The 13,636-nt window shown below is 43.4% G+C and overlaps 1 protein-coding gene across 10 annotated transcripts in view; it reads left to right on the forward strand.

Moving 5' to 3' along the window:
• The window catches only part of specc1la (sperm antigen with calponin homology and coiled-coil domains 1-like a), a 282,720-nt gene that overhangs the window by 158,778 nt on the left and 110,306 nt on the right, over positions 1–13,636 (forward strand). The window contains exon 11 of one of the 10 annotated variants that reach the window (XM_063031679.1): positions 12,272–13,275. The exons of the other annotated variants lie outside the window; for them this stretch is intronic. Coding sequence (XP_062887749.1) covers positions 12,272–12,351 — 80 coding nt within the window. The 3' untranslated portion in view covers positions 12,352–13,275. Of the gene's footprint in view, positions 1–12,271; positions 13,276–13,636 lie in introns of those variants that run through there. 10 annotated transcript variants of the gene reach the window in all.

Below are 13,636 nucleotides of genomic sequence, written 5' to 3' on the forward strand. Positions count from 1 at the left end.
TATATGTTTCAATCAGATCCCCTCTCATCCTTCTAAATTCCACTGTATACAAGCCCAGTCACTCCAATCTTTCAACATATGACAATCCTGCCATCCCGGGAATTAACCTCGTGAACCTCTGCTGCACTCCCTCAATAGCAAGAATGTCCTTCCTGAAATTTGGAGACCAAAACTGCACACAATATTCCAGGTGTGGTCTCACCAGGGCCCTGTGCAACTGCGGAAGGACCTCTTTGCTCCTATACTCAACTCCCCTTGTTATGAAGGCCAACATGCCATTAGCTTTCTTCACTGCTTGCTGTACCCACATGCTTACTGTCAGTGACTGATGAACAAGGACACCTAGATCTCCTACTTCCCCTTTTCCTAACTTGACACCATTCAAATAGTAATCTGCCTTCCTGTTCTTGCCACCAAAGTGGATAACCTCACATTTATCCACATGAAACTACATCTGCCCACTCACCCAACCTGTCCAAGTCATCCTGCTTTATCTCAACATCCTCCGCACATTTCACACTTCCACCCAGTTTTGTGTCATCTGCAAATTTGCTAATGTTACTTTTAATCCCTTCATCTAAATCGTTAATCTATATTGTAAATAGCTGCGGTCCCAGCACCGAGCCTTGAGGTACTAGTCACCACCTGCCACTCTGAAAGGGACCCATTAATCCCTACTCTTTGTTTCCTATCTGCCAACCAATTTACGATCCATGTCAGTACCCTACCCCCAATACCATGTCCTCTAATTTTGCACACTAATCTCCTATGTGGGACCTTATCAAAGGCTGTCAGAAATCTACTGGACATGGACAGATCAGTGCACTGTTCTTGTCAAATCTCTTGTTAGTTTCTGACAAAATTCAGTCAAGTTAGTTCAGACATGAAAGTCCTTGACAAATCCTTGTTGGTTCTCACCTGATAAATGTTAACCTTGCCTTTTGTGCTCATCTCATCCATTTTTTTTATAGAACTATGTCCATGAGCTGCATTAAATCCTTGTTATCTGCTGACTTACTGTGTGCATATTATTACAAAGTCATATAGTCTGAACACAGGCCCTTCAGCCCAACTGGTCCATACGCACCGATTTTAATCTAAGCTAGTCCTATTTGCCTGCATTTGGCCCATAGAAACCATAGAAACTACAGCACAGAAACAGGCCTTTTGGCCCTTGGCTGTGCCGAACCATTTTCTACCTAGTCCCACGGACCATATCCCTCCATACACCTCCCATCCATGTATCTGTCCAATTTATTCTTAAATGTTAAAAAGAACCCGCATTTACCACCTCGTCTGGCAGCTCATTCCATACTCCCACCACTCTCTGTGTGAAGAAGCCTCCCCTAATGTTCCCTTTAAACTTTTCCCCCCCTCACCCTAAACCCATCTCCTCTGGTTTTTTTCTCCCCTTGCCTCAGTGGAAAAAGCCTGCTTGCATTCACTCTATCTATACCCATCATAATTTTATATACCTCTATCAAATCTCCCCTCATTCTTCTACGCTCCAGGGAATAAAGTCCCAACCTATTCAACCTTTCTCTGTAACTGAGTTTCTCAAGTCCTAGCAACATCCTTGTAAACCTTCTCTGTACTCTTTCAACCTTATTTATATCCTCCCTGTAATTTAGTGACCAAAACTGAACACAATACTCCAGATTCGGCCTCACCAATGCCTTATACAACCTCATCATAACATTCCAGCTCTTATACTCAATACTTTGATTAATAAAGGCCAATGTACCAAAAGCTCTCTTTACGACCCTGTGATGCCACTTTTAGGGAATTTTGTATCTGTATTCCCAGATCCCTCTGTTCCACTGCACTCCTCAGTGCCTTACCATTAACCCTGTATGTTCTACGTTGGTTTGTCCTTCCAACATGCAATACCTCACACTTGTCAGTATTAAACTCCATCTGCCATTTTTTAGCCCATTTTTCCAGCTGGTCCAAGTCCCTCTGCAGGCTCTGAAAACCTTCCTCACTGTCTACCACACCTCCAATCTTTGTATCATCAGCAAACTTGCTGATCCAATTTACCACATTATCATCCAGATCATTGATATAGATGACAAATAACAATGGACCCAGCACTGATCCCTGTGGTACACCACTAGTCACAGGCCTCCACTCAGAGAAGCAATTCTCTACCACCACTCTCTGGCTTCTTCCATCGAGCCAATGTCTAATCCAATATACCACCTCTCCATGTATACCTAGCGACTGAATTTTCCTAACTAACCTCCCATGCGGGACCTTGTCAAAGGCCTTACTGAAGTCCATGTAGACAATATCCACTGCCTTCCCTTCATCCACTTTCCTGGTAACCTCCTCGAAAAACTCCAATAGATTGGTCAAACATGACCTACCACGCACAAAGCCATGTTGACTCTCCCTAATAAGTCCCGGTCCATCCAAATGCTTGTAGATTCTGTCTCTTAGTACTCCCTCCAATAACTTACCTACTACTGACGTTAAACTTACTGGCCAATAATTTCCCGGATTAGTTTTTGATCCTTTTTTAAACAACGGAACAACATGAGCCACTCTCCAATCATCCGGCACCTCAGCTGTAGACAGCGACATTTTAAATATTTCAGCCAGGGCCCCTGCAATTTCAACACTAGTCTCCTTCAAGGTCCGAGGGAACACCCTGTCAGGTCCCGGGGATTTATCCACTTTAATTTTCCTCAAGACAGTAAGGACCTCCTCCTTTTCGATCTGTACAGTTTCCATGATCTCACTACTTGTTTCCCTTAATTCCATTGACTTCATGCCAGTTTCCTTAGTAAACACAGACGCAAAAAACCTATTTAAGATCTCCCCCATTTCCTTTGGTTCCGCACATAGCTGACCACTCTGATCTTCAAGAGGACCAATTTTATCCCTTACAATCCTTTTGTTCTTAATATACCTGTAAAAGCTCTTTGGATTATCCTTCACTTTGACTGCCAAGGCACCCTCATGTCTTCTTTTAGCCCGCCTGATTTCTTTCTTAAGTATTTTCTTGCACTTCTTATACTCCTCAAGCACCTTATTTGCTCCCTGCTTCCTATACACGTCATACAACTCCCTCTTCTTCTTTATCAGAGTTGCAATATCCCTTGAGAACCACGGTTCCTTATTCCTACTCACCTTGCCTTTAATCCTGACAGGAACATACAAATTCTGCACTCTCAAAATTTCTGCTTTGAAGGCTTCCCACCTACCGATCACATTCATGCCAGAGAACAACCTGTCCCAATCCACGCTTTTTAGGTCCTTTCTCATTTCTTCAAATTTGGCTTTCTTCCAGTTAAGAACCTCAACCCTAGGACCAGATCTATCTTTGTCCATGATCAAGTTGAAACTAATGGTGTTATGATCACTGGAACCAAAGTGCTCCCCTACACAGACTTCCGTCACTTGTCCTAACTTGTTTCGTAACAGGAGATCCAATATTGCATCCCCTCTAGTTGGTCCCTCTATATATTGATTTAGAAAACTTTCCTGAACATATTTTACAAACTCTAAACCATCTAGACCCCAGTATGGGAGACCCAATCAATATATGGAAAATTAAAATCCCCTACCACCGCAACTTTATGTTTCCTGCAGTTGCCTGCTATCTCTCTGCAGATTTGCACTTCCAATTCTCTTTGACTATTGGGTGGTCTGTAATACAATCCCACCAATGTGGCCATACCTTTCCTGTTTCTCAGCTCCACCCACAAGGACTCAGTAGACAAGCCCTCTAATCTGTCCTGCCTGAGCACTGCTGTAATATTTTCCCTAACAAGCAATGCCACTCCCCCACCTTTCATTCCTCTTCCTCGATCACATCTGAAACATCGGAACCCTGGAATATTAAGCTGCCAGTCCTGCCCCTCCTGTAGCCAAGTTTCACTAATTGCTACAACATCATAATTCCACGGGAAATTATTTCCCATTTGATAAAGTGAAGCACAGTAAGTTATTCGAAATATTACAGGAAACTGATTCGAAGACTTCTGCCTAATCAGAAATCTGTACTGGGAACAAACTGCCGCTGTAAGAATAGATGGAGAAGTGAGTCAGTTTACAAAAATCAAGAGAGGCGTTAGGCAAGGGTGTGTTTTCTTCCCTGATTTGTTTAATGTGTACAGTGAAACAATATTACAAAAAATAAGAGACATCTTGGGAATCAAAGTTGGCAGTGAAAACATCAATAATTTCAGATATGCAGATGACACTGTTAATTGCAAGTACGGAGGAAGAACTACAAAACTTAATTGATATAGTTGTTGAAGAAAGTGCAAAAATGGGTCTATCTATCAATTGCAAAAAGACAGAATGTATGGTGATATCCAAAAAGAAGGAGAATCCTATCTGCAGACTGAAGACAAACAGGAAAGACATAAAACAAGTACAGAACTTTTGCTACTTAGGAAGCTGGGTGAGATCAGATAGCAGGTGCGACTTGGACATTAAAAGAAGAATAGGGATGACAAAAGACACCTTTACGAGAATGAAGAGTATACTGACCAATACGAAACTAGGCATGACAACCCGCCTCAGAGTACTGAAATGTTACGTTTATCCAGTTATGTTATATGGCTCAGCATGTTGGACAATATCTAGTAACATGAGGAAACGAATTGTAGCAGCGGAGATGTGGTTTTTGAGGAAGATGCAAAGAATATCATGGACAAAACGAATATCTAATGAGGATGTCATGATCAGAGCAAGCACAAAAAGAGAAATAATGTATGAGATCATGAAAAAGCAACATGACTTCATTGGACATGTGATTAGGAAAGAGGAGTTAGAATGCACGGTAATTATGGGAGAGATTGAAGGGGAGAAAGCAAAAGGAAGACAGACAAATGATGATGGAGACAGCAGCCAGAAAACTGGAAATGAATACCAATGAATTGATCCACTTGACCCGAAACAGGAGTGTGTGGGCCATGGCAGTCAAAGCTCAAACTGGGCATGACACCTGATGATGATGAATGATAGAGATCTAGAAAGACATGAAAGGATAGGACCAATCAAGTATGACAATGGAAAAATGTGACTGGAACTGGAGGAGATAGCGGAGGTAATTACTGAATACTATTCACTACGGAGAAGGACCTTGACGATTGTAGGGATGACTTACAGCGGACTGAAAGGCTTGAGCATATAGCCATTAAAAAAGAGGATGAGCTGGAGCTTTTAGAAAGCATCAAGTTGGATAAGTCACCGGGACCAGACAAGATACACCCCATGCTACTGTAGGAGTCTAGGGAGGAGATTGCTGATCCTTTGGCAATGATCTTTACATCATCAGTGGGCACGGGAGTGGTTGCAGAGGATTGGAGGTTTGCAGAGGTTGTTCCCTTATTCAAGAAAGGGAGTAGAGATAGCCCAGGAAATTATAGACCAGTGAGTCTTTCTTCAGTGGTTGGTAAGTTGATGGAGAAGATCCTGAGAGGCATAATATGATTAGGAATAGTTAGCATGGCTTTGTCAAAGGCAGGTCGTGCCTTACAGGCCTGATTATTGAATTTTTTGAGGATGTGACGAAACACATTGATGAAAGTAGAGCAGTAGATGTAGTGTATATGGATTTCAGCAAGGCATTTGATAAGGTACCCCATGCAAGGCTTATTGAAAAAGTAAGGAGCCATGGGATCCAAGGGGACATTGGTTTGTGGATCCAGAACTGGCTTATCCACAGAAGGCAAAGAGTGGTTGTAGATGGGTCATATTCTGCATGGAGGTCAATGACCAGTGGTGTGCCTCAGTGATCTGTTCTGAGACCCCTTCTCTTCATGATTTTTATAAAAATGACCTGGATGAGGAAGTGGAGGGATGGGTTAGTAAATTTGCTGATGACACAAAGGTTGGGGTGTTGTGGATAGTGTGGAGGGCTGTCAGAGGTTACAGGGGACATCGATAGGATGCAAAACTGGGCTGAGAAGTGGCAGATGGAGTTCAACCCGGATAAGTGTGAGGTGGTTCATTTTGGTCGGTCAAATATGATAACAGAATATAGTATTAATGGAAGGCTGTTCGTAGTGTGGAGGATCAGTGAGATCTTGGGGTCCGAGTCTATAGAAACACTTAAAGCTGTTGCGCAGGCTGACTGTGTGGTTAAGAAGGCATACGGCCTTCACCAACCGTGGAATTGAGTTTAAGAGCCGAGAAGTAATGTCACAGCTTTATAGGACCCTGGTCAGACCCCACTTGGAGTACTGTGTTCAGTTCTGGTCACCTCACTACAGGAAGGATGTGTAAACTATAGAAAGGGTGCAGAGGAAATTTACAAGGATGTTGCTTGGATTGGGGAGCATGCCTTATGAGAATAGGTTGAGTGAACTTGGCCTTTTCTCCTAGGAGCGATGGCGGATGAGAGGTGACCTGATAGAGGTGTATAAGATGATGAGAGGCGTTGATCGTGTGGATAGTCAGAGGCTGTTTCCCAGGGCTGAAATGGATAACACAGAAGTGCACAGTTTTAAGGAGCTAGGAAGTAGGTACAGAGGAAATGTCAGGGGTAAGTTTTTTTACGCAGAGAGGAATGGGCTGCCGGCGACGGTGGTGGAGATGGATACAATAGAGTCTTTTAAGAGACTCCTGGACAGGTACATGGAGCTTAGACAAATAGAGGGCTATGGGTAAGCCGAGGTAATTTCTAAAGGAATGACGTGTTCGGCACAGCATTGTGGGCCGAAGGGCCTGTATTGTGCTGTAGGGTTTCTTTCTTTCTTTTTAAATCTTTTTATTGAGTAAGTATACAAAAAAGGTAAGCCATATAAACATTAATACAATGTTAAAGTATAATAAAATTCCAAAAGATAACAATACCAAAAAGAAAATACTACAAACAATGTAATTTAAGCATAAGAAACCAAGATAACATAATAGTATACTAGATTTTATATATATCAATAGAAAAAAAAAGAAAAAAAAACCCCAAAAAAAAAACCCACCGTGCAACTAACTAAAAGCAAAGCAAAGCAATGGGCTAACTTGAAACCAAACAGAGTTAAACTTAAAATCACGTCCTCAATCCCGACCTCCATTAAAACAGTGAAGAAAAAACAAGAAGGGATCTAGATCAAATGGTTTTACTCTCAAATACAAGATGTTGCATTTTATTCAGTTAAACCATGGCCGGACTTGCACAGCAATTGACATAGAACATAGAATAGTACAGCACATTACAGGCCCTTTGGCCCACAATGTTGTGCTGACCCTCAAACCCTGCTTCCCATATAACCCCCCACCTGAAATTCCTCCAGAAACCTGTCTGGTGGTCTCTTAAACTTAACTAGTAGAGTGGATAGGGGAGAACCAATGGATGTGGTATATTTGGATTTTCAAAAGTCTCTTAAACTTAACTAGTAGAGTGGATAGGGGAGCTTTTGACAAGGTCCCACACAGGAGATTAGTGTGCAAACTTAAAGCACACGGTATTGGGGGTAAAGTATTGATGTGGATAGAGAATTAGTTGGCAGACAGGAAGCAAAGAGTAGGAATAAACAGGACCTTTTCAGAATGGCAGGCAGTGACTAGTGGGGTACCGCAAGGCTCAGTGCTGGGACCCCAGTTGTTTACAATATATATTAATGATTTAGACGAGGGAATTAAATGCAGCATCTCCAAGTTTACAGATGACATGAAGCTGGGCGGCAGTGTTAGCTGTGAGGAGGATGCTAAGAGGATGCAGGGTGACTTGGATAGGTTAGGTGAGTGGGCAAATTCATGGCAGATGCAATTTAATGTGGATAAATGTGAGGCTATCCACTTTGGTGGCAAGAACGGAAAAACAGGTTATTATCTGAATGGTGGCCGATTAGGAAAAGGGGAGGTGCAACGAGACCTGGGTGTCATTGTCCACCAGTCTTTGAAAGTGGGCATGCAGGTACAGCAGGCGGTGAAAAAGGTGAATGGTATGTTGGCATTCATAGCAAGAGGATTCGATTACAGGAGCAGGGAGGTACTACTGCAGTTGTACAAGGCCTTGGTGAGACCACACCTGGAGTATTGTGTGGAGTTTTGGTCCACTAATCTGAGGAAAGACATTCTTGCCATAGAGGGAGTACAAAGAAGGTTCACCAGATTGATTCCTGGGATGGCAGGACTTTCATATGAAGAAAGACTGGATCAACTAGGCTTATACTCTCTGGAATTTAGAAGATTGAGGGAGGATCTTATTGAAACGTATAAAATTCTAAAGGGATTGGACAGGCTAGATGCAGGAAGATTGTTCCCGATGTTGGGCAAGTCCAGAACGAGGGGTCACAGTCTAAGGATAAAGGGGAATCCTTTTAGGACCAAGATGAGGAAAAGCTTCTTCACACGGGGAGTGGTGAATCTGTGGAATTCTTTGCCACAGGAAACAGTTGAGGCCAGTTCACTGGCTATATTTAAGAGGGAGTTAGATATGGCCCTTGTGGCTAAAGGGATTGGGGGTATGGAGAGAAGGCTGGTACAGGGTTCTGAGTTGGATGATCAGCCATGATCATACTGAATGGCGGTGCATGCTTGAAGGGCTGAATGGCCTATTTTCTATGTTTCCATGATTCTAAACTTCATTAGTGTATCTGCCTCCACCACTGACTCAGGCAGTGCATTCCACGCACCAACCACTCTCTGAGTAAAAAACCTTCCTCTAATATACCCCTTGAACTTCCCACCCCTTACCTTAAAACCCTGTCCCCTTGAATTGAGCAGTGGTGCCCTGGGGAAGAGGCACTGGCTGTCCAATCTATCTATTCCTCTTAATATCTTGTATACCTTTATTATGTCTCCTCTCATCCTCCTTTTCTCCGAAGAGTAAAGCCCTAGCTCCCTTAGTCTCTGACCATAATCCATACTCTCTAAACCAGGCAACATCCTGGTAAATCTCCTCTGTACCCTTTCTAAAGCTTCCACATCCTTCCTATAGTGAGGCGACCAGAACTGGACACCGTACTCCAAGTGTGGCCTAACCAAAGTTTTATAGAGCTGCATCATTACATCATGACTCTTAAACTCTATCCCTCGACTTATGAAAGCTAACACCCCATAAGCTTTCTTAACTACCCTATCCACCTGTGAGGCAACTTTCAGGGATCTGTGGACATGTACCCCCCAGATCCCTCTGCTCCTCCACGGTACCAAGTATCCTGCCATTTACTTTGTACTCTGCCTTGGAGTTTGTCCTTCCAAAGAGGCTTTAAGGAAAGAGAAGCAGAATAAAGGGTGTAAAGGTAGGAAGGTAGAAGGGCTAAAGTGCGTGTACTTCCATGCAAGATGCATCAGGAACAAAGGTGATGAACTGAGAGCTTGGATACATACATGGAATTATGATGTAGTGGCCATTATACAGACTTGGCTGGCACCAGGGCAGGAATGGATTCTCAATATTCCGGGATTTCAGTGTTTTAAAAGGGATGGGGGAGGAGGGGTGGCATTACTGGTCAGGGATACTATTACAGCCACAGAAAGGGTGGGTAATGTAGCAGGATCCTCTTTTGAGTCAATATGGGTGGAAGTCAGGAACAGGAAGGGAGCAGTTACTCTACTGGGGGTATTCTATAGGCCCTCTGGTAGCAGCAGAGATACAGAGGAGCAGATTGGGAGGCAGATTTTGGAAAGGTGCAAAAATAACAGGGTTGCTATCATGGGTGACTTTAACTTCCCTAATATTGATTGGCAGCTGATTAGTTCCAATGGTTTAGATGGGGCAGAGTTTGTTAAGTGTGTCCAGGACGGATTCCTGTCACAGTATATTGACAGGCCGACTAGGGGGAATGCCATACTAGATCTAGTACTAGGTAACGAACAGGGTCAGGTCTCCGATCTCTCAGTGGGTGAGCATCTGGGGGACAGTGACCACCGCTCCCTGGCCTTTAGCATTATCATGGAAAAGGATAGAATCAGAGAGGACAGGAACATTTTTAATTGGGGAAGGGCAAATTATGAAGCTATAAGGCTAGAACTTGCGGGTGTGAATTGGGCTGTTTTTGTTTTTGCAGGGAAATGTACTATTGTCATGTGGTCGCTGTTTAGGGATCTCTTGCAGGATGTTAGGGATAAATTTGTCCCGGTGAGGAAGATAAAGAATGTTAGGGTGAAGGAACCGTGAGTGACAAGTGAGGTGGAAAATCTAGTCAGGTGGAAGAAGGCAACATACATGAGGTTTAAGAATCAAGGATGAGATAGGTCTATTGAGGAATATAGGGTAGCAAGAAAGGAGCTTAAAAAGGGGGCATGAGAAGGCCTTGGCGAGTTGGGTAAAGGAAAACCCCAAGGCATTCTTCAATTATGTGAAGAACAAAAGGATGAGAGGAGTGAAGGTAGGACTGATTAGAGATATAGGTGGGAAGATGTGCCTGGAGGCTGTGGAAGTAAGCGAGGTCCTCAATGAATACTTCTCTTCAGTATTCACCAATGAGAGGGAACTTGACGACAGTGAGGACAATATGAGTGAGGATGATGTTCTGGAACATGTTGATATTAAGGGAGAGAAGGTGTTGGAGTTGTTAAAATACATTAGGACGGATAAATCCCCGGGGCCTGACAGAATATTCCCCAGGCTGCTCCACGAGCGAAGGAAGAGATTGCTGAGCCTCTGGCTAGGATCTTTATGTCCTCGTTGTCCACGGGAATGGTACCAGCGGATTGGACGGAAGCAAATGTTGTCCACTTGTTCAAAACAGGTAGTAGGGATAGTCCGGGTAATTATAGACCAGTGAGCATTACGTCTGTGGTGGGAAAGCTGTTGGAAAAGATTCTCAGAGAAAGGGTCAGTGGGCACTTAGAGAATCATGGTATGATCAGGAACAGTCAGCATGGCTTTGTGAAGGGCAGATCGTGTCTAACAAGCCTGATAGAGTTCTTTGAGGAGGTGACCAGGCATATAGATGAGGGTAGTGCAGTGGATGTGATCTACATGAAATTTAGTAAGGCATTTGACAAGGTTCTACATGGTAGGCTTATTCAGAAAGTCAGAAGGCATGGGATCCAGGGAAGTTTGGCCAGGTGGATTCAGAATTGGCTTGCCTGCAGAAAGCAGCGGGTCATGGTGGAGGGAGTACATTCGGATTGGAGGGTTGTGACTAGTGGTGACCCACAAGGATCGGTTCTGGGACCTCTACTTTTCGTGATTTTTATTAACGACCTGAATGTGGGGGTTAGAAGGGTGGGTTGGCACGTGTGCAGACAACACAAAGGTTGGTGGTCGTGTGGATAGTGCAAAGAATTGTCAAAGGTTGGAGAGAGACACTGATAGGATGTAGAAGGGGGCTGAGAAGTGGTAGATGGAGTTCAACCTGGAGAAGTGTGAGGTGGTACATTTTGGAAGGACAAACTCCAAGGCAGAGTACAAAGTAAATGGCAGGATACTTGGTAGTGTGGAGGAGCAGAGGAATCTGGGGGTACATATCCACAGATCACTGAAAGTTGCCTCACAGGTAGATAGGGTAGTTAAGAAAGCTTATGGGGTGTTAGCTTTCATAAGTCGAGGGATAGAGTTTAAGAGTCGCGAGGTAATGATGCAGCTCTATAAAACTCTGGTTAGGCCACACTTGGAGTACTGTGTCCAGTTCTGGTCGCCTCACTATAGGAAGGATGTGGAAGCATTGGAAAGGGTACAGAGGAGATTTACCAGGACGCTGCCTGGTTTAGAGAGTATGCATTATGATCAGAGATTAAGTGAGCTAGGGCTTTACTCTTTGGAGAGGAGGAGGATGAGAGGAGACATGGTAGAGGTGTACAAGATAATAAGAGGAATAGATAGATTGGACAGCCAGCGCCTCTTCCCCAGGGCACCACTGGTCAGTACAAGAGGACATGGCTTTAAGGTAAGGGGTGGGAAGTTCAAGAGGGATATTAGAGGAAGGTTGTTTGCTCAGAGAGTGGTTGGTGCATGGAATGCACTGCCTGAGTCAATGGTGGAGGCAGATACACTAGTGAAATTTAAGAGACTACTAGACAGGAATATAGAGGAATTTAAGGTGGGGGGTTATATGGGAGGCAGGGTTTAAGGGTTGCCACAACATTGTGGGCTGAAGGGCCTGTACTGTGCTGTACTATTCTATGTTCTATAGGCTGAAGTGTGTGTCATAGAACAGAGAGCTAAGGGTACAACTGCTTAGTTCCCTGAAAGTGGCAAAACAAATAGATGGATTAAGACGAAGGGTCTCGGCCGGAAACGTTGATTGTACTTTTTCCTATAGATGCTGCCTGGTTGCTGCATTGGACCAGCATTTTGTGTGTGTTAGATGGATTAAGAAATTGTTTAGCAACTTTAAATTGCTCGATATTATTATTTCAGAGTACCTGTCCTGGGCCCAGCACGTAAAACAAGTTATGAAGGAAGCACAGCAGTGCCTCTACTTCCTTAGGAGTTTGTAGAGATTTGGCATGACATCTAAAACTTTTGACACACTTCTATGGATGTGTAGTGGAGTATATATTGACTGGCTGCATCACTGCCTGGTACGGATACTCCAATATCCTTGAACGGAATAGTCTACAAAAAGTAGTAAAGATAGGCCACTGTAAGTAAAGCCTTCCCTATCATTGAGTAAATCTACACGAAGCGTTGTTGCAGGAAAGCATCATCCATTATCAGGGATCCCCAGCCACTCGCTTTTCACTGCTCCATCAGGAGGAAGGTGCAAGAGCCTGAGCGCTCACACCACCTGCTTCAGGAGTAGTTATCACCCCTCAACCATCAGGCTGTAGAACCAAAGGAGATAACTTCACTTACCCCATCATTGAAATGTTCCCACAACCAACAGACTTCGCTCTCAAAGACTCTTGTTCTCGATAGTTATTACTTACAGAAAGTTGTTTTTTTTTGTATTTGTAAGTTTGTTGTCTTCTGCACTCTGGTTGAATGCCCTATTTGGGTGGTCTTTTATTGATTCTGTTATGGTTATTATTCTATATATTTATTGAGTATGCCCACAAGAAAATGGATCGCGGAGTTGTATATGGTGACATTTATGTACTTCAATAAAATTTACTTTGAACTTGGAACTCTCGTCTTCTTTGGTCTGTGTATTGAGCACAAAGGATGTCATGTCAAGTTCCAGCTGTACAAGATACTGGTGAGACCATACAGTTCTGGTTACCCAGCTACAGGCTTGGAGTTATAAGCAGATAGTGGATAGGCTGGAGACTTTTCCCATGGAACATAAGAGGCTGCAGGGTGACCTTATAAAGGTTTATGAAATCAAGAGGGCAAAAAATAAGGCAACTAGTCACAGTCATTTTCCTATGATAGGGGAGTTTAAACTGGAAGGCGTAGGTTTAATCTGAGAGGAGCAAAATTTAAAGAGGATCACACAGAGCTATACAGTGGTATGCAAAAGTTTGGGCACCCCGGTCAAAATTTCTGTGACTGTGAATAGTTCAGTGAGTAGAAGATGAACTGATCTCCAGAAGCCATAAAGTTAAAGATGAGACATTCTTTTCAACATTTTAAGCAAGATTAGTGTATTAGTTTTGTTTTGTACAATTTTAGAGTGAGAAAAAGGAAGGGAGCACCATGCAAAAGTTTGGACACCCCAAGAGATTTGAGCTCTCAGATAACTTTTACCAAGGTCTCAGACCTTAATTAGCTTGTTAGGGCTATGGCTTGTTCATAGTCATTGTTAGGAAAGGCCAGTTGATGCAAATTTCAAAGCTTTAT

The sequence above is a fragment of the Mobula hypostoma genome, chromosome 23 (genome assembly GCF_963921235.1).
Source record: "Mobula hypostoma chromosome 23, sMobHyp1.1, whole genome shotgun sequence".
Classification (NCBI taxonomy): domain Eukaryota; kingdom Metazoa; phylum Chordata; class Chondrichthyes; order Myliobatiformes; family Myliobatidae; genus Mobula; species Mobula hypostoma.